Source organism: Mchenga conophoros, linkage group LG1, assembly GCF_057382185.1.
Source record: "Mchenga conophoros isolate Kocher_MC1m ecotype Shallow Benthic linkage group LG1, M_conophoros_male_GT1.1, whole genome shotgun sequence".
In the NCBI taxonomy this organism is placed as follows: domain Eukaryota; kingdom Metazoa; phylum Chordata; class Actinopteri; order Cichliformes; family Cichlidae; genus Mchenga; species Mchenga conophoros.
Window position 1 is genome coordinate 43,117,543 of NC_140526.1, and position 17,663 is coordinate 43,135,205.

At 39.8% G+C, this 17,663-nt stretch overlaps 2 protein-coding genes across 2 annotated transcripts; one reads left to right on the forward strand and one right to left on the reverse strand.

Annotated features, from left to right (window-relative positions):
* Positions 1–429: 429 nt before the first annotated feature.
* Positions 430–3,871, reverse strand: LOC146583932 (uncharacterized). Its single transcript, XM_085268798.1, has 8 exons — positions 3,829–3,871; positions 3,221–3,240; positions 3,068–3,178; positions 2,737–2,956; positions 2,249–2,413; positions 1,524–1,640; positions 1,281–1,407; positions 430–874 (listed from the first exon to the last, which is right to left on the reverse strand). Exons 1-8 carry the CDS (start codon positions 3,866–3,868, stop codon positions 430–432), a joined length of 1,245 nt encoding a protein of 414 aa, XP_085124924.1. The 5' UTR covers positions 3,869–3,871.
* A 9,666-nt stretch (positions 3,872–13,537) lies between these two features.
* LOC146583933 (gastrin-releasing peptide receptor-like) lies at positions 13,538–16,596 on the forward strand. The gene is made up of 4 exons (XM_085281475.1): positions 13,538–13,845; positions 14,835–15,186; positions 15,500–15,613; positions 16,327–16,596. The coding sequence occupies exons 1-4, from the start codon at positions 13,538–13,540 to the stop codon at positions 16,594–16,596; spliced, it is 1,044 nt and encodes a 347-aa protein (XP_085137601.1).
* Positions 16,597–17,663: the final 1,067 nt, after the last annotated feature.

Genomic DNA, 17,663 nt, shown 5'->3' on the forward strand with positions numbered 1-17,663 from the left:
TTAGTCAACGCTTGTATACTGTGAGCGAATGTGTGCATAAATCACCATGCCTGCTCAGAATCTTAATCAGGAGAATAAGCTGCTTATCTAGTCTTTATCCTAACGTTATAAGTTACTTAAGACAAAAATTCAGAAAATCGGAACCTCTAAAACATACATTTAGCAGGCGCTCTGTCAAATGTTTGTCCAGTTCTCTATATTCGTAGAATAGGACGTTTGCATACAAATCTTTTCCTGGGCAGTTTTCAAACTTTTTAAAGATTAACCCCACAAATCTCTGTCCCTACTCAAAAGGATCTAAAACTATTCCTTCCGAACAGATTACTCTTTCAGCCCTAATTTTGCTGTTTCATGGGGGGTCCATTTTGATATAGCTAGGTCCCCCCCTCTCATGTAACAAAGCTGGTGCTTTGCTACAGGTTGGAGGTTTTAGTCATCGTAGTCCCTCCTTGGGGGCTTACTGTTGGGCACTGGTGGTCTATCACGGTCACGATCATCATAGCGGTTGTCATCACGGCGACGATCTTGATAATGGCGATCGTCATCATAGCGCTCACGACGGTCACTGTAGTCGCGGCGCCGATCGTCATAGTCGCTGCGGCGGTCGTCATAATCGTCGCGCCGCCGATCATTGTAGTCGCTGCGGCGGTCGTCATAGTCGCTGCGGCGGTCGTCATAATCGTCGCGCCGCCGATCATTGTAGTCGCTGCGGCGGTCGTCATAGTCGCTGCGATCTGGTTGACTCTTTTCCTCATTGCGTTCAGTCCTCTTTACACTGGAGTCCTCATAACTGTCCTTCCCCTGCCCTTCAACACGTCGACCCTCACCGTTTCTATCCGGCTCATTGTCGTGGTACTCATCCCCCTCACGAACTCTAGAAAGTAGAAACAACAGACATCAAGAGTGGAGAAATTATTGGGAGAACCGATGTGGTTTATTCAGCTGATTTCTTTTGATTGATTTCTTTTGCACCATCTCCTTTGTTAGCATCTGTTCCTGTCACCATTAATTTATTATGAAGTGGATTTTAAAAAACAAAGTGACTTTGCTTTTTAAACCAACAAAATTCCTTTTTTGTCTTTTGTATACTCAGCAGGAATGGCCACTTCCATTGATTAAAGCCATATGGAACCTCAAACACAATATGTACAAATTTTATCATTTTTTAAATCACTTAAAAAGATTTATTCCAAAAGAATACTGCGCAGAAAACATCCCATTCACTCAGTACGAGCGTCTCTGTGTTAACTGCTTGTATCTATAATAAAGAGGAACATTACCCCATAGCGTATTCCTCATCTTTGTTCTTCTTTCGGCAACAGCAGCAACAGATGACGATGATGAGTATAACCAAGGCAGCAGCAACTGCAGCAATTATTCCTGCAGTGGAAGCAATGTTCAGGGATGCTGCAGGGTTGAGAACAGACAGGTTAAGTGCAGGAACAATACAGAGGTTTGCATCAAAATAATTTTCAGTAAAGATTTATTTATTGAAAGAAAAAAAATAAAAATGTTTCTCTTACGTGGCATGACCGAGAGGGAGAGGTTGCAAGTAGCAGAACGGATCTTGTTCTGTGAGGTGCAGACGTAGTATCCTGATGTATCTTTGGAGATATTATACAGAGACAGGATGCCGTTCTCTGAAACACAAAGAATTAGTCACATATACTGAAAAATATATGACCTCTATCTTTGGCCATTCTGAACAGTATGCTGAGTAAAGTAAGTATGCCGAGTAAATAGATAAATACAGGATGCGATAGAGAAGAATGAAACCGTACATCTGACTGATATCATTCTTGGCCTCTGTGTCTCTGCCACTTCTCCTTAAATTTTTTTTTAAAAATAAAATAGACACTCAGCATTGATTCACTAATAAAACTATTTTTAGCAAACTAAAGCAGAGCTGAATTTAATATTTTTACAAATATTTAAGTGTCACCTCATTAGTGAGACCAAACTGCAGCAGAGACTAAATACCAGCCATTGTTGAGACAATTCTGAATCTCCTGTGGTTTTTCATCTTTAGAATGTCATTCATGTTACACCTCCTGCTCACTTTCATCATGTTTAATATGCGTCAATATTAAATACCAAACAGTGGCTGTGTAGCAAAAGTTAAGCTCACTTGTACACCAAGCGTAGCGTCTCTCTGATCATGTCCACATTTGTTCTTGCAAGTAAAGATTAGTAAAACTTTATGTTCTGATATGGGACATAGATTTGAAAGAATCAGAATATCACTTACTGTCAGTGGTTCTAGAGTCTTGAGGAACAGACTGATTCTGCACATTAAAACGTTTCCAGCTATAAGTGGGCGTTGGAGATCCTTCTGCAGATGCACAGGTTAATGTGATATCTTGGCCGTACTGTGCTGTTCCCTGTTGCTTACAAACAGGTGTAGAGGGAGCCACTAAAGAAGACAAATATAAATTTAGTGCGATTACTTTAGTAATGGAATACAAGGCAAGCCACATCCCGAACAGGGCTGACGTATAGCAGATGGATTCAGCCATTAACAGTGATATCTCTGAACAGCAGGAGCAAGCCCACAATCATTATGACCTTTCAAAATATGCATATACAGGATACAGTAAGTGTTGAAACATGCACAGACACTCTTTTCGATAATTCATTGCATTAGGAATAACCAACATATCAGAACATATAAAGGTTAAACATCAGAGTGTAACATCGTATAATGTATAAAGGAAGAAACGACAGCTGACATATTACCTAGAACCACCAAGTTTGTGATGGCAGTTTGTTTGCCCTTCTTGTCACCTGGGATCTGCACACGACACTCAAAATTTTTATTGTCAGCTAGTGAGATGGAGGAAAGCTTCAGGTTAGCCTTTCCCTGAGTGACATCTACATCCAGGGACAACCGACCTTCATAGTCAGTGTCTATGTCAGTAGTTGGGATAGCGCTGTGATAGTAGGTGGCGATCACGGCCTGTTAGAAAATGACATGATTAGTGGAATAATAAAACTCACAAGGACATGTTTGCATCTCAGGATTTTAATATTTATTTAGAGAGAGTCATAAAGATAGGTAGATGCCAACCTCTTCAATGGTAGTTTGCTGAGTCAAAGAAGACCAAGTGATGACGACTTGTGTCTGGGAGGTTATCGAAGCTGTCGTTATAAAGGAGCAGGGCAGTGTGATGTTGTCCCTCTGGCATACTCATACTGACTTTGGGGGATGGTAAACAGTAACGGCACCGACACCTGACAGCACTGTGATGGACATACAAACAAATCAGACAGATCAATATAAAGCACTCTCAGCTATCCTGTATGTATAAAAACACAACATTCTGATATTGAATCATTTGTCTTCATGGATTCTTCGCTAATAATGGTTCAGCAGCAGAAAATCAAAGTTGACCAGTAACACTGCTCCACCCCCACACCCACCTACTAAATAAACCAAGCTTGAAAAAGGAACTTATGATCATTATTTGATTATATTAAAAAAACAAACAAACAAACAAACAAACAAACAAACGTCTGTTACAGCCATCCACTGAGTGTCAGCTCAATTTTGGAACAAGTTCCGTGCACAAAAGATAAACGGCGAAAAACAATCGGTTCTTACTTTTCAAAAAGCCTGCCATTAAATAATTGTTTTCATGACTTTTATTACTACTTCATTTGCTTACACTGGAATATGGTACTTTAAAAGCCATTTAAAAATAAGAATGCCTTCTAATCAGGCTTCTCGGGCCTGCTCCCTTTTTAGACGGCGATCCTGACGGTGCGCAAACAGGTGTGGCAGCTAGATGAGGCGCAGAAAAAGAAGCGTTTATTTAAAAAGATACTCACTCAGACACAGAAGCGTCAAGGAAAAGTTCTTCTTCTCCATGGCAAACACTTACTTGCTTCAAACTAAAACCCACTGACTCTTCAGTATCTACTTATTTCCTTTATAAGAAAAATGAGAAAACAACATTTGCATCGAAACCCGACAGTCTGCGAACAATGTTGCGCTCGCTGCCTCCGGTTGACTGATAGCGCTCCCTGCCAATCACGTCACCTTTGGAGGTTCAGGTGACATTTTTGTTCCACCCACCTGACGTGTTTTAGCTTGTAGTTTGCTCCAGCATACCTGCCTTTTCAGGGATACTCCATTATTTAGATTCGGCTTCTCAGGATTTGACAACAAGTTTATTTCCACCACAGGCCTAATTCTAAAATATTACATGCCCAATTTTTACAGTTGGACCTCGAAATCTTTAGTTTGTCTTGTTGAGAGAACAAAATATGAAAATAATCACTCTTTCACTTTTTAAGTATCTCCTTTATTTTATTATTTCTTGTTGTTTGTCTTTTTTTTTTTTTTTTTTTGGAACATTTGGTTTTAGTTTGTAAGAGTGAGAAAAACGAAGGGCGTTAAAAAAAAAAGCACGACGAACACTCGACAGTCTGAGTAGGCGGTGCGGTTGTTTGTTTCCCCGTCAAACTGGTTTGACAGGGGTTATCGCCCAAAGGCATCACACGCAAAGGCGCAACGCTGAAACTAAAACCAAGTGTGCTGTCCTCTTAAAATGGCTGATTTCGAAATAATAATTAATAGGACTGTGTATATTTGGGGTTGTGTGGGACTCACCCTTAATTTCCGTGTTTGTGTCCAATAATCCTTTACAAATGATTTAATGTATAAATATGGCTAAATTGAACAAAAAGAAAAAATGGGGCTGACCCAAAGATGGAAGCCAGTGTGTTATCTGTGCTGCATGGGCATCAATGGTGGCCTGTTTGCCTTCATTATTAAGATTTTAGCATTTAGTTCTTCATGACTATAACTCAGTTACCAACTCCATTACCAGAAGGCAACACGTGCAAGAACTAAACCCTAGCCACATCCCTTTTTACTGTGCAACCTGCACAATTAAAATATTGCTGACGATTTCCTGTGTTGACTAAATGTCATCAGTTGTAGCTTTACAGCTGAATAAAAACTGATAAAAATAATTGTGCGTCTCCAAAACTTGACACCACCATTGTCATCTGATATTTTGTAGGCATGAGTCTGATACCGACTGTGTCATGTCAGCTGACTTCCTCTATCACAGTGTAAGGATACAGTGTTTTTCCACGCTCTCCTTCAGGTCTGTCAGGTGGTTGTTTGAGTTTCTAAGTGCATAACCAGTCATAGTCTCCCAGTATAGTTGGTCTGGCTCTGTCTGTATTAGGGAATTAGATTTGAGCATTTTGATTTGATGTTATTTTTCTCACAGTAACATAACTTCTGATATTTTCTAAGTCGTATTTAAAAAAGGTCATGGCATATTTTTATCCCTTCCCTGCTACTCGCTGACTTCCTACCTTTCACTTACCCTTGATGTTGTTTTTGCTACCCAACCATCCTGTCCCAAAAAATTAAAAAACAAGCGTCAGTCAGCAACACTGCAAAGAAAGTTGGCACAGCTAATAAAATCTAAACTGATTCAAACAGAAGGCTACCTAAAACCCAATCGTAAAACTGAAACAAAACCAAGGAAGTAGAGAAAATAAAAGTGTATGTGTATGTGTAACACATCGTGTGAGAATACTTTCATGGTTATCATCTGCATGTGGTACAACAAGGGCACTGTTGCCACTTCCTCTCGGTGAGGAGTGCCTTTTTTGACTTTGTTAGGGAGCAACAACAGTTATGTCCCAGCACATTAAAACAGATAAACATTTTTCTCACGCTGCTGAGCATAATAACGTATATTTTTAACTTTCAAAAAGACTGTGCGCATGTCATGAGTGTACCTGCATCAGCTTCTTTATGTGCTGTCACTCACTGGGTGGTTCTGAACATGAAAAACGGAATCCGGGTACAGTCGGTGTTCTTGGTTTAGAGGTTTTGTTAAGTCACCCATGTGGTTGTCTTTCAGTTAAGTTTTCCAGACTGGAAGGCCTGACTAGCAGTTTCCGCTCTAATTCATCTCAAAAGGGGGTTCTATCAGGACTCTGTGCACTTATCCATGGCTTTATGGACCTTGCTTTGTGCACTGGTGCAAGGCATTGATGTAAGGCTGTGACGAGCTACTTGGCCATTGAAAGCTTTTCCTAGGAGTGCTCTGTGCACTGTTCTTGAGCTGAAGGCCACATAAAGTTTGGAGAGCTGTAGTAACTGACTCTGCAAGAAGTTGGTGACCTCTGTGTCCTCTGCTCTAACCCTGTACGGATAAATATAACAAAAACAGAGTTAACGATAAAAACTATTAAAAAAAAAATAACGATAACACCCGATAAAAACCCTGAAAACCATAAATTTCACACCCCCGAGCCTCACCGGTGGTAGTCCATGCCCCCATCTTTTCCTACTAATGCCCCTTTTCTTGTTTTCTTGACTTTATTATCTCACCTCCACATAATGGCTTCAGACCTCTCTACAGCATATTAAATTACCTGGCAGTTCTTCAGAGCAACATGAATTGGATTAGATATGTTCTTTATCCGTGACACCTTGCTAGGGTTTTGGTTGATTTTTCTTTCTGTGTTTGTACCTGTGAAATCTGTGTAGTATAAATGTTTCTGTGGATCAACCATAATTGGTCTCTCACAGTTAAACTTTCTGCCTGACTGCTTGCATCTATTGGCTCTTTTTTCTCCCTGATGCATGTAAGGTTCCATTATGGTGTGGCAGCTGAGAGTTCATCGCGTTCTGCAGGAACCTGCTGGGCAACTGGCAGATTTGAGGCCACAGGGAAAATCATCTGGTTAGTACATAAGTGCACAAGATCTCATATACAATCCCGATCAAAAGTTTAAGGCCATTTGAAAAATGGCAGAAAATCATATTTTGCATGGTGGGATCTTAACAAGTTTCCAAGTAGAGCTTCAACATGCAACAACAAGAAATGGGAGTGAGACAAAACATTTTTTTGAGAATGCAATTCATCAAAAACAATGCTTAAACTGAAACAGGCCATTTTACAGCTGATCAAAGGTTTAGGACCACATGCATTTAAAAGGCTAAACGTGTGCAAAAATTAGGGTTCATTGACATTTTCTGTCAGGTAGCCACACTGCCATGATGTTCTGATGGCAAATGCAAAAAGCATTCCCGTTTTGAATATGGTCAGGTTGTTGAAAGACATAAACAGTAATTTGGAATTTCTTAAATGATGCTAAAAGTTATGGAACAAAAAAGTCAGGTGGAAGACCCAAAAATATTTCACCAGCACTGAGCGAGAGGATCCAGTTGGCTGTCTGTCAAGACACTGCACGATCCTCGACCCAAATTAAGTCCATTACTGGTGCCGACTGCAGCCCTGTAACCATCAGACTGCATCTGAGACTGAAGGGCTTAAAAAAAACATCTTCAATCCCTCGTCTCCTTGAATGCCACAGAACTGACCATTTGGACTTTGCAAGAGGGCAGTATAGTTTAAAATAACTGGCTGAAATGTTCTGCAGATTTAAAAGACTTTAGACCACAGTCTGCAGTGACAAAGGTAATCACCCACACAGCCACTATGCAGTATAATACCTGATGCTAATTGTAAGATTTAATAGCTTTATTAATGGTGGCATTGTAACATTGCACAATATATGCATTCACGCCACCCACCTTCTGACTGAAATTAAATGTGATGACTAATATCCCACAAGGGTTATTCCTTCTCAAATCAACAAAGGTCTTTTGTCTGAATGGTATACATTTGCCTTTTGCAAAAAGGCTAAAGAAAACATGTTGATTACTTTTAACATAAAAATCCTTCCATTCTATTCCACTTACCCTTATCAGGGTCATGGAGGAGCTGGAGCCTATCCCAGCAAGAGGTCACCAATCTGCTACAACCACCACACCACCATGCTGACCAAGTAGCACCAGAAAAACAATAACATCAGAGATAGTGTAATCTGAAAGGAAAAAAAAACCTCCATCTGGAGTTTCCAGATGGCCCGATTATACAGGGAGTGCAGAATTATTAGGCAAATGAGTATTTTGTCCACATCATCCTCTTCATGCATGTTGTCCTACTCCAAGCTGTATAGGCTCGAAAGCCTACTACCAATTAAGCATATTAGGTGATGTGCATCTCTGTAATGAGAAGGGGTGTGGTCTAATGACATCAACACCCTATATCAGGTGTGCATAATTATTAGGCAACTTCCTTTCCTTTGGCAAAATGGGTCAAAAGAAGGACTTGACAGGCTCAGAAAAGTCAAAAATAGTGAGATATCTTGCAGAGGGATGCAGCAGTCTCAAAATTGCAAAGCTTCTGAAGCGTGATCATCGAACAATCAATCGTTTCATTCAAAATAGTCAACAGGGTCGCAAGAAGCGTGTGGACAAACCAAGGCGCAAAATAACTGCCCATGAACTGAGAAAAGTCAAGCGTGCAGCTGCCAAGATGCCACTTGCCACCAGTTTGGCCATATTTCAGAGCTGCAACATCACTGGAGTGCCCAAAAGCACAAGGTGTGCAATACTCAGAGACATGGCCAAGGTAAGAAAGGCTGAAAGACGACCACCACTGAACAAGACACACAAGCTGAAACGTCAAGACTGGGCCAAGAAATATCTCAAGACTGGTTTTTCTAAGGTTTTATGGACTGATGACATGAGAGTGAGTCTTGATGGGCCAGATGGATGGGCCCGTGGCTGGATCTGTAAAGGGCAGAGAGCTCCAGTCCGACTCAGACGCCAGCAAGGTGGAGGTGGAGTACTGGTTTGGGCTGGTATCATCAAAGATGAGCTTGTGGGGCCTTTTCGGGTTGAGGATGGAGTCAAGCTCAACTCCCAGTCCTACTGCCAGTTTCTGGAAGACACCTTCTTCAAGCAGTGGTACAGGAAGAAGTCTGCATCCTTCAAGAAAAACATGATTTCCATGCAGGACAATGCTCCATCACACGCGTCCAAGTCCTCCACAGCGTGGCTGGCAAGAAAGGGTATAAAAGAAGAAAAACTAATGACATGGCCACCTTGTTCACCTGATCTGAACCCCATTGAGAACCTGTGGTCCATCATCAAATGTGAGATTTACAAGGAGGGAAAACAGTACACCTCTCTGAACAGTGTCTGGGAGGCTGTGGTTGCTGCTGCACGCAATGTTGATAGTGAACAGATCAAAACACTGACAGAATCCATGGATGGCAGGCTTTTGAGTGTCCTTGCAAAGAAAGGTGGCTATATTGGTCGCTGATTTGTTTTTGTTTTGTTTTTGAATGTCAGAAATGTATATTTGTGAATGTGGAGATGTTATATTGGTTTCACTGGTAAAAAGAAATAATTGAAATGGGTATATATTTGTTTTTTGTTAAGTTGCCTAATAATTGTGCACAGTAATAGTCACCTTCACACACAGATATCCCCCTAAAATAGCTAAAACTAAAAACTACTTCCAAAAACATTCAGCTTTGATATTAATGAGTTTTTTGGGTTCATTGAGAACATGGTTGTTGTTCAATAATAAAATTATTCCTCAGAAATACAACTTGCCTAATAATTCTGCACTCCCTGTATCTGTGTATTGTGATCCATCATAGATCACGATACACGCATGCAGTTTGAAAAACACAAGCGCAAATAGTTTTGCTACATTAATAGTCCCATATAATGTAGGCTAAAAGCACAGCATTTGAAGAACCTCCTCTCTTTGCGTTTCTAGTGACTGTTATTAATTCAGACGTCCATTAGGTGGCACAATAATATCAAGATATACATAATAAGGTGGAGCCGCAAATTGGCAACACTTAAAAACTAGTAAATGAAAAATCTTTTTAAAATAAACTCAGCAAATGACTACATGTGTTCAGTAGGAGATCAAACAGAGAAGATATAAGTTAATTTCTGTAATTGTGACTGATTTTCAATGTTTTCAGTTAGCCCTTATATGAAAACAACAAGAAAATGATAAATTTTGACATATTAGCATACGCATGGTAAACCAAATGTTTAATTTTTTATATAGTGCCCTCTTGAAATGGATGAATCTCATAAATTAAGAGTATCTTCCATATAAAGCATCAGTATCTATATGTGCCATCACATATATAGTCACAGACTTGATGAATCCCACACTTTCCCCAGTAAATAAAGAATTGTAAGGAAAAAAAAAAGAAAGAAAAAAGTAAATACTTTACAGATACTATACACACTGTTGTGGGATTAAAGGTTTTTGTCCGTCAGTTAGATTTCCCATGACTCTTGTGAAACCTGTAGACCGAATTTCTGTAAATCCTGCAGAATTATGTGCAGTTTCATAAAGTTCAGCACAGCGTTTCATGCTGTATCACATAACTGGCAGGGAGCTGTGGTAAAAGGTTATTGAGCTGTCTACCTCCACTGTAAAATTACACACAGTGAATCTCTGTAAGAGCATCACAATATTGCTTGCTTGACATTTACATGACATTTAAGGCTTTGTGTAACCTTTTCCTCGTGAAATGATTAATGATTTTACAAGGTCAGAGTCATTTTTATTAAGAGTGAAAAGTAATCAAACAGTTTTGGGTTGCATAAATGTGTTTTCTGTTGTGAAGTGTAAATGTTTCTGTGCTTTCAAATTTGGACCAGATCATCCTTTCAGCTCCAGGTTCTCTCTCCAGGCTCTAATCCCACTTTTTTCCTTGTTCTCTTGACTTTATCTCGCCTTCACATAATGGCTTAAGACCTCACTACCATCATTTGCTATTACAGTTGAACCATATTAACTTAGACTTCTCCACACACACACACACACACACACACACACACACACACACACACACACACACACACACACACACACACACACACACACACACAAACAGGGAATAGATTAGATATGTTCTTTATCAGTGACACATCGGATGCTGGCTGGGTTCTTTGTTATTGTTCTGTGAAATCGGTGTTGAATAAATGTTTCAGTGGATCAGCAGTAATCAGTCTCTCACAGACCATTTTTTCTACTTGAGTGTGTGCCTTGGTTTTTCTCTCTGATGCCCGTGAAGTTCCATTATGTTGTGGCAGCTGAGAGTCCATTGAGACATCACTTTCTACAGAAACCTGCTGGGTAATTGTCAGATTTAAGGCCTCCAGGAGATCAGGAAAAATCACCCAAGCAGCTAATCTGTGAGCACACGGCATCAGAAGTAGAAGAAAGCCTGCCTAATAGAGTTCAGGCTACACTGAAGGATAGAGGTGGTCATACCATACATTGACTTTCAAGCTTGTTAGAACTGTACAAACTCAATTTTTGCCTTATTTCTATGTATGTATGCATATGATTCAACTGATTTTCAGTCCCTCCCTTAAGGTTCTGATTTCCAAGCTCCTTAGATTACCATGACCTGGATGACTGAGAGATTTCTGATGAGGCTTCCGTGAACAGTGGATGAATCAACTGAACAGCCTGATGCAGCTCGATGCTGGATTTTCTTTTTTTAGACCTGCCACCTTTCTCCTCCACTTGTCCAGTTTCTTCATTCTTTTTAAGCACAGACTGCACACCATGTCAAGTTGTCAGATTTTTCAGCCGATCTTTTGTTGGTACCAAAATACATTTTTATGCCTGTCAAACAGTTTGGCTGTATGACATTTCTCCCTCTCTCCCGATCTATATGCACACAGTGGTGGGAAAATGTGTTTGCCCACTTCCTGATTTCCTTTTTTTCTATATTTGTCACACTTAAATGTTTCTGATTATCAAGAAACATGTAAATATTAGACAAAGATAACACAAGTAAACACAATATGCAGTTTCTAAATGAAAATGTTTAGGGAGAAAAAAAATCCAAACCTAAATATCCCTGTGTGAAAAAATGATTTCCCCATAAACCTAATAAATGGTTGAGCCACCTTTGGCAGCAAGACCTGCAATCAAGTGTTTGCAATATCTGGCAGTGTTCTGGCAGTGTTTTATAGTGCTGTGGAGGAATTTTGGCCCACTCATCTTTATAGAATTGTTGTAATTCAGCCACATTGGAGGGTTTTCAAGCATGAGCCACCTTTTTAAGGCGGTGCTAAAGCATCTTAATCTGATTCAGTGCAGGACTTTAGCTAGGCCACTCCAACATCTTCATTTTGTTTTTCTTAAGCTATTCAGAGGTGGCCTTGCTGGTGTGTTTGGGATCATTGTCCCTCTGCAGAACCCAAGTGCGCTTCAGCTTGAGGTCAAAAACCTCTTGGATGAGTAGTTGATGGAGCAATTTTGGTTGGCCATCCAGTCATGGGAAGGTCCACCGCTGTTCCAGGTTTTCTCCATGTGTGGATAATGGCCCTCACTGTGGTTCGCTGGAGTCCCAGCTTTAGAAATGGCTTTATAACCTTTTCAAGAGGGAAAGATCTGAGTTACTTTGTTTCTCACTTGTTCCTGACAAGTGTCTGGCTTTTGAGGATCTTTTGGTCAACTCTACTTTCCAGGCAGGTCCTATTTAATGTTTTCTTGTTTGAACAGGTGTGGCAGTTATCAGGCCTGGGTGTGGCTAAAGAAATTAAACTCAGCTTTCCAAAGATGTGATACACAAAAGTTAATTCATGTCGTAATAAGGGAGGAGGTGGGGTGTGGGTGGGATAGCATTTTGGTTGATCTGATATCCTCCTGTTGGTGTTGTTCCCAGATCATCATACTAAATGTTGTTCCAGGATCAACATTGCAAGTGACCAATCAGAATGTTGTGACGTCATACTTTTGCGACTTCGGGGAAAACCGGCGTAAAACAAAAAACTGTACTTAAACTGCGTGAAACCGCCTCTGTCCGCCGATCAACGGACCCTGACCCTAACCGTAACCCTTTAATAAACAGTAAGCAGAATTGATATTGTCCTTGCAACATTGGAATTTCATAAATGCACGAATGGCAAAGGAATAACGTCACAACAATGTGATTGGTCACTTGCAACGTTGAACCTGGAACAACATTTTCATGATGGTCTGGGAACAACACCAATTTTGTGTCTACTTGTGTTTTCTTTGTTAATATCAAAATGTAATTGAAGATCATTTTAGTGTGACAAACATACAAAAACATTTTCTATCTATCTATCTATCTATCTATCTATCTATCTATCTATCTATCTATAGTGTAAAAACAGACTTAATATGACCTTTGTTTACATGTTTTCTACAGTACATACCCTCCGTGCTTCATAAAGTAAATACATAGACAAGACTATTTTAGTGATACTTAAAGTTATACAATTATAAAACGTCTTTCTAGTTTGATCCACCTTTAGAGAAAAATGTAACTGTGAAATAATAGATTTTTTTTTTTTTTGCTTCTTTTGTGTGTTTCATTTTCAGGCTTTCTCTCTAAAATCAAATACCACTGACACACTTATTGATTGCTCTTTATTGGTGCACTTTGAGTTCCGCTAAGCGCACCGGGTGGCCGCTTGAGACCTGCACACGTCATCAAAATATCACGATAACTTCTCCAGTTGTTTTATTTTTTGGAAACCCTGAAAGGACGTGTTGTCATATCTCAGAGTTTAAACATTTATCCCAAATTATCTCTGGAACAGTCCGTTGGCTTGACGGTGGGGGAGATGGAGCATCAGCATACAAACGCGTCGCGCAGCCTCATTTCTCCTCCAACCCCGGCGCAGACGATGTTGTACACCGGTGTAGCCATCGCTTCTGTTTACGGTGTAATCATTGTGTTGGGGCTAATCGGCAACATCACACTCATCAAGACGTTTTGCTCTGCCAAATCCGTCCGAAATGTGCCGAATCTCTTCATGTCGAGTCTTGCGCTCGGGGATGTTTTACTGCTGGTGACCTGCGCTCCGGTGGATGCCAGCCGCTACCTGTCAGAGGAGTGGCTGTTCGGCAGACTGGGCTGTAAAGTCATCCCCTTCATCCAGCTCACCTCGGTTGGGGTTTCTGTGTTCACTCTCACAGCCCTGTCCGCTGACAGGTAGGTTTTTACCAGTGTAACTCATCATAACTAAGGATAACTTAAAGCAGCATCCATAAAGAAGTTAAACGACTGTATGTCTTCTATTGAAACCACAGGACGTAAAAACTTAATGTCTAAGTAGATATTTACCTGTGTATCGATCCTCGGAAAATTACGCATGACAGAGCTTCTGCTCTGGTCTGTTGCCACGTGTAAGGCTATAAATGCAATCAATAGCTACACAATCATAATTATTTGTTATAAATGTATTAGTTAGAATTAGGAAACTATTGCTATTATATATAACAGTCACTGGTACAGCTTCGTAAAGCAATTAAAAGATGTTCTAAGTTTCGGCTTTTGGTGAAAAACATAAATGCTGCACCTATAATGTTCCTGTGCATCCTGTGCTTCAAGAGTTTGTTATCTGAATAGCCTATAATGCAATCCTAAACCTGATAGAGGAAAAAAATACCTTAAACATATCTTTGACAAGAAACACGATTGTTTACATGTTTGAATGTAAGTATGCGAGGACAATCAATTCATTTTGCTGCACATTTCCTAGACCTCTTTTCTCCACTCCTCTCTAAATAAACAATGTTAAAGGATTTTACATAGAAAGTTTGTTCACAAAAAGCTGCTGACCTCTGAGTTTTCCCAGCTCCAGACTGTTAATGGGACAGGAACACACCTTTGAAAACAACAGAAGCTGTAGATTCCAAACTGGTCTGAGTCAGTCACTATTAAGGAACACTGGTCAATAAGATGGAAATAACGTGAAACGTACTTTGATGGAAACAGGCAATGGGAGATCCTTTATGGGACAAAACCCTGTTTTAGATGCAAGGATGTGGTAGGTTTAATTAATGTCTACTTTTAGATTTCACTTAGAAAGCACTGACTGCCTTGCATGCCTCTACAGAACACACAAGGTCTCTTTGTCTCCTTGTCTAACTGCGCATGCATGTGTGTGTGTTTAATTTACCTCTGTCTGTGTCTTTTAGGTACAGGGCCATTGTAAGACCCTTGGATGTTCAAACATCAACCTCCACTACCAGCATTGTCCTGCAAGCATTGCTTATCTGGGTCTTGTCCCTGATCCTGGCAATACCTGAGGCTGTGTTCTCTGACCTCCACACCTTCAACATCACCTCCACTAATGAGAGTTTTGTTACCTGTGCTCCTTATCCCCATGGAGTTGAACTGCACCCTCAGATTCACTCCATGGCCTCTTTCCTCATTTTCTACATAATACCACTGCTGGTCATATCTGTGTACTACAGTTTCATCGCTCAGAGCCTGATGAGGAGCACCTGCAACCTGCCAGTGGAGGGAAATGTGCATGCAAGACGACAGGCTAGTGTTAAATTTGTTACTTGGCAAGCTATAGATCAGTTTAGGTTATTCTTATGACATGAATCCCCACTAGAAATTTACTGTCAACTTAAAAATGATCGTTGCTTGTCTCTTGTCTTTATTATGCTACCAAGGAAACAAAAACAGTCAAAACAAAAAATTAGGGGAATAATTCTCCATACTGGAAAAAAATGTATTTCCACCATGTTTGTAGTCTTTTAAAATGTACCATATATTTCCCCTGTAAATGTTTGTTATGGTCCTCAAAATCTGAATTAATCTAAACATTTTGTTTTTTGTATGTGAACAGCAGATTGAATCAAGAAAACGCTTGGCCAAGACAGTGCTGGTGTTTGTTGGTCTGTTTGCACTATGCTGGCTACCCAGTCACGTTATATACTTATACCGCTCCTATCACTACTCCCAGGTAGGCAAATATTATTATTATTATTTTTTTATCAGAATCAGAATACTTTATTGATCCCTAGGAGAAATATTGTTGGTTACAGTGCTCCAGTACAAACAGTAACAAAAATAGACAATACAAGAAGTAAGATCGATCTATCTATCTATCTATCTATCTATCTATCTATCTATCTATCTATCTATCTATCTATCTATCTATCTATCTATCTATCTATCTATCTATCTATCTATCTATCTATCTATCTATCTATCTATCTATCTATCTATCTATCTATCTATCTATCTATCGTGCAAAACGAGTGTAGCTATTGCAGTATTTGCACTGTTACAACTCATCCATCTAACACACTGTGTGTTAGGTGGATGAGTTGTAACAGTGCAAATCAGTTTATTTGTTTCTGTCTTTTTGTGTATTGTAAGTGGAACATATCTCAACTTTAAAAAAAATCTATTCTGCACAAAGTTATCTGATATATCCATTGATTTATTAATTTTGGTTCCATCCCTGATCTGAAAATGCCGTCAGCGCTTTTTGATTTAAAATATGCTATTTAAATAGAAATTGTTGTTTTGGAGTGTATGAGAAATCTGTTCCTGTTGGCTCACATAAAGTAGATCTTTTTAAAAAGAGTCAAGTCAGATGAATTTAGGTTTTTTAAAAAATATTTTTAGATACCTCAAATCTAATCTTTTAATCTCTTTCTCGCCTGCCAGGTGGACACCTCGTTGCTTCATTTCGTCTGCAGCGTTGTAGCTCGTATCCTGGCCTTCACCAACTCCTGCCTGAACCCCTTTGCCCTCTATCTGCTGAGCAAGTCCTTCAAGAAGCAGTTCAACCAGCACCTGTGCTGTTGCTGTCGCATCATCATCAAACACTCACAGAGCCCGATACATTACAGTACACGTGTGACTTCTGTCCGCAGCTCAAATCACTCTATGACTGTCATTAATGGTAGGCAGCTCGGACAGGAGGACTGTGTGTGAGCGTGAAAGTGAACTGCATCATGCATGTAGCATATGTTTGTGTGGTTTTCTTGTGGTTTCAGTTCTCCACATGATACAATAAGCCCAAAGAGTGATGTCTTCTCGAAAAACATTACACATCTACACAGTCAATTCAATCAATCTTTTGTTGATGTCCTTGAATCTTTTGCGGTGTGTAATATTTGTCTTTGTTAACTGTTAACTGTCACAAAAAACACAACAGAAATAGAAAAAAACACAAGGAAAGTGTTTCTGGGGAGACAATAAACCGACGGACCAGTTGCAGGAACCCAAAACATGGTAGGTGTGTTTTATCATGATTCAAATAATACTGATGACGGATTTTTAGGCTAATAGTTAGGCTAACACACTTACCTCTCATATTTTCTTTCCTCACAAAACTGATAAATCCTTCACTTCTTTTAAGTGTCTCCCAGTGCAATTCTTAGCATATTTTGGTTCCTGCAACTGGTCTGTTGGGTTATTGTCTCCCCAGAAACACTTCCCTTGTGCTTTTGGAAATCTGTTTTTTCCTATTTCCGTTGTGTTTTGTGTGCTTTTGCAGCGTTTTTCTTATTGCTGGTGTTTTCGTAAGTTGCAGTCCGTTTGGCCTCTCAGGGCCACCGTAGGATAATCATTTTCCTTAAATAAGAAATTTACACAATATATTAATGTTTTCTATAACTGTTATAGGAAGCGAACAGTTATTCAGTGCAAGTCAGTTTGAATTTTACAGGGCCAATTCACAACAGTACAACATCTCAAAGCGGTTTGCATTGCTGGGTAACGACCCTGCAATACTAGAAGGTTTAGTGTTTGAAGTGTTTGCTCACAGTTTAGCTCCTGTGAGCAAACACTTGGTGACAGTGGAAATGAAAAACTGAAAAGGAGAATACGTGGGCAAATTTAGCTTAAAGACACCAGAATTCAACAAAAGCAAACCTTGAACTAATAATTCAACAGTGTCCTGTTCTTTTAATGACAAAGAAACGGTCCCTAGTGAAAATGTGACCTTTTCATTTCCTACAGACTTAGTGGACTTGCTTTTTTATATAGAGGAGAGGAAC

Coding starts and splice junctions, on each gene's coding strand:
- LOC146583932 (XM_085268798.1), bottom strand. CDS start 3,868: ATGGAGAAGAAGAACTTTTCCTTGACGCTTCTGTGTCTGA. Junction 3,179..3,220: donor TGCTGTCAGGTGTCGGTGCC/GTTACTGTTTAC, acceptor TGAGTATGCCAG/AGGGACAACATCACACTGCC. Junction 2,957..3,067: donor AGCAAACTACCATTGAAGAG/GTTGGCATCTAC, acceptor ATTTTCTAACAG/GCCGTGATCGCCACCTACTA.
- LOC146583933 (XM_085281475.1), top strand. CDS start 13,538: ATGTTGTACACCGGTGTAGCCATCGCTTCTGTTTACGGTGTAATCATT. Junction 13,846..14,834: donor ACAGCCCTGTCCGCTGACAG/GTAGGTTTTTAC, acceptor TGTGTCTTTTAG/GTACAGGGCCATTGTAAGAC. Junction 15,187..15,499: donor ATGTGCATGCAAGACGACAG/GCTAGTGTTAAA, acceptor TGTGAACAGCAG/ATTGAATCAAGAAAACGCTT.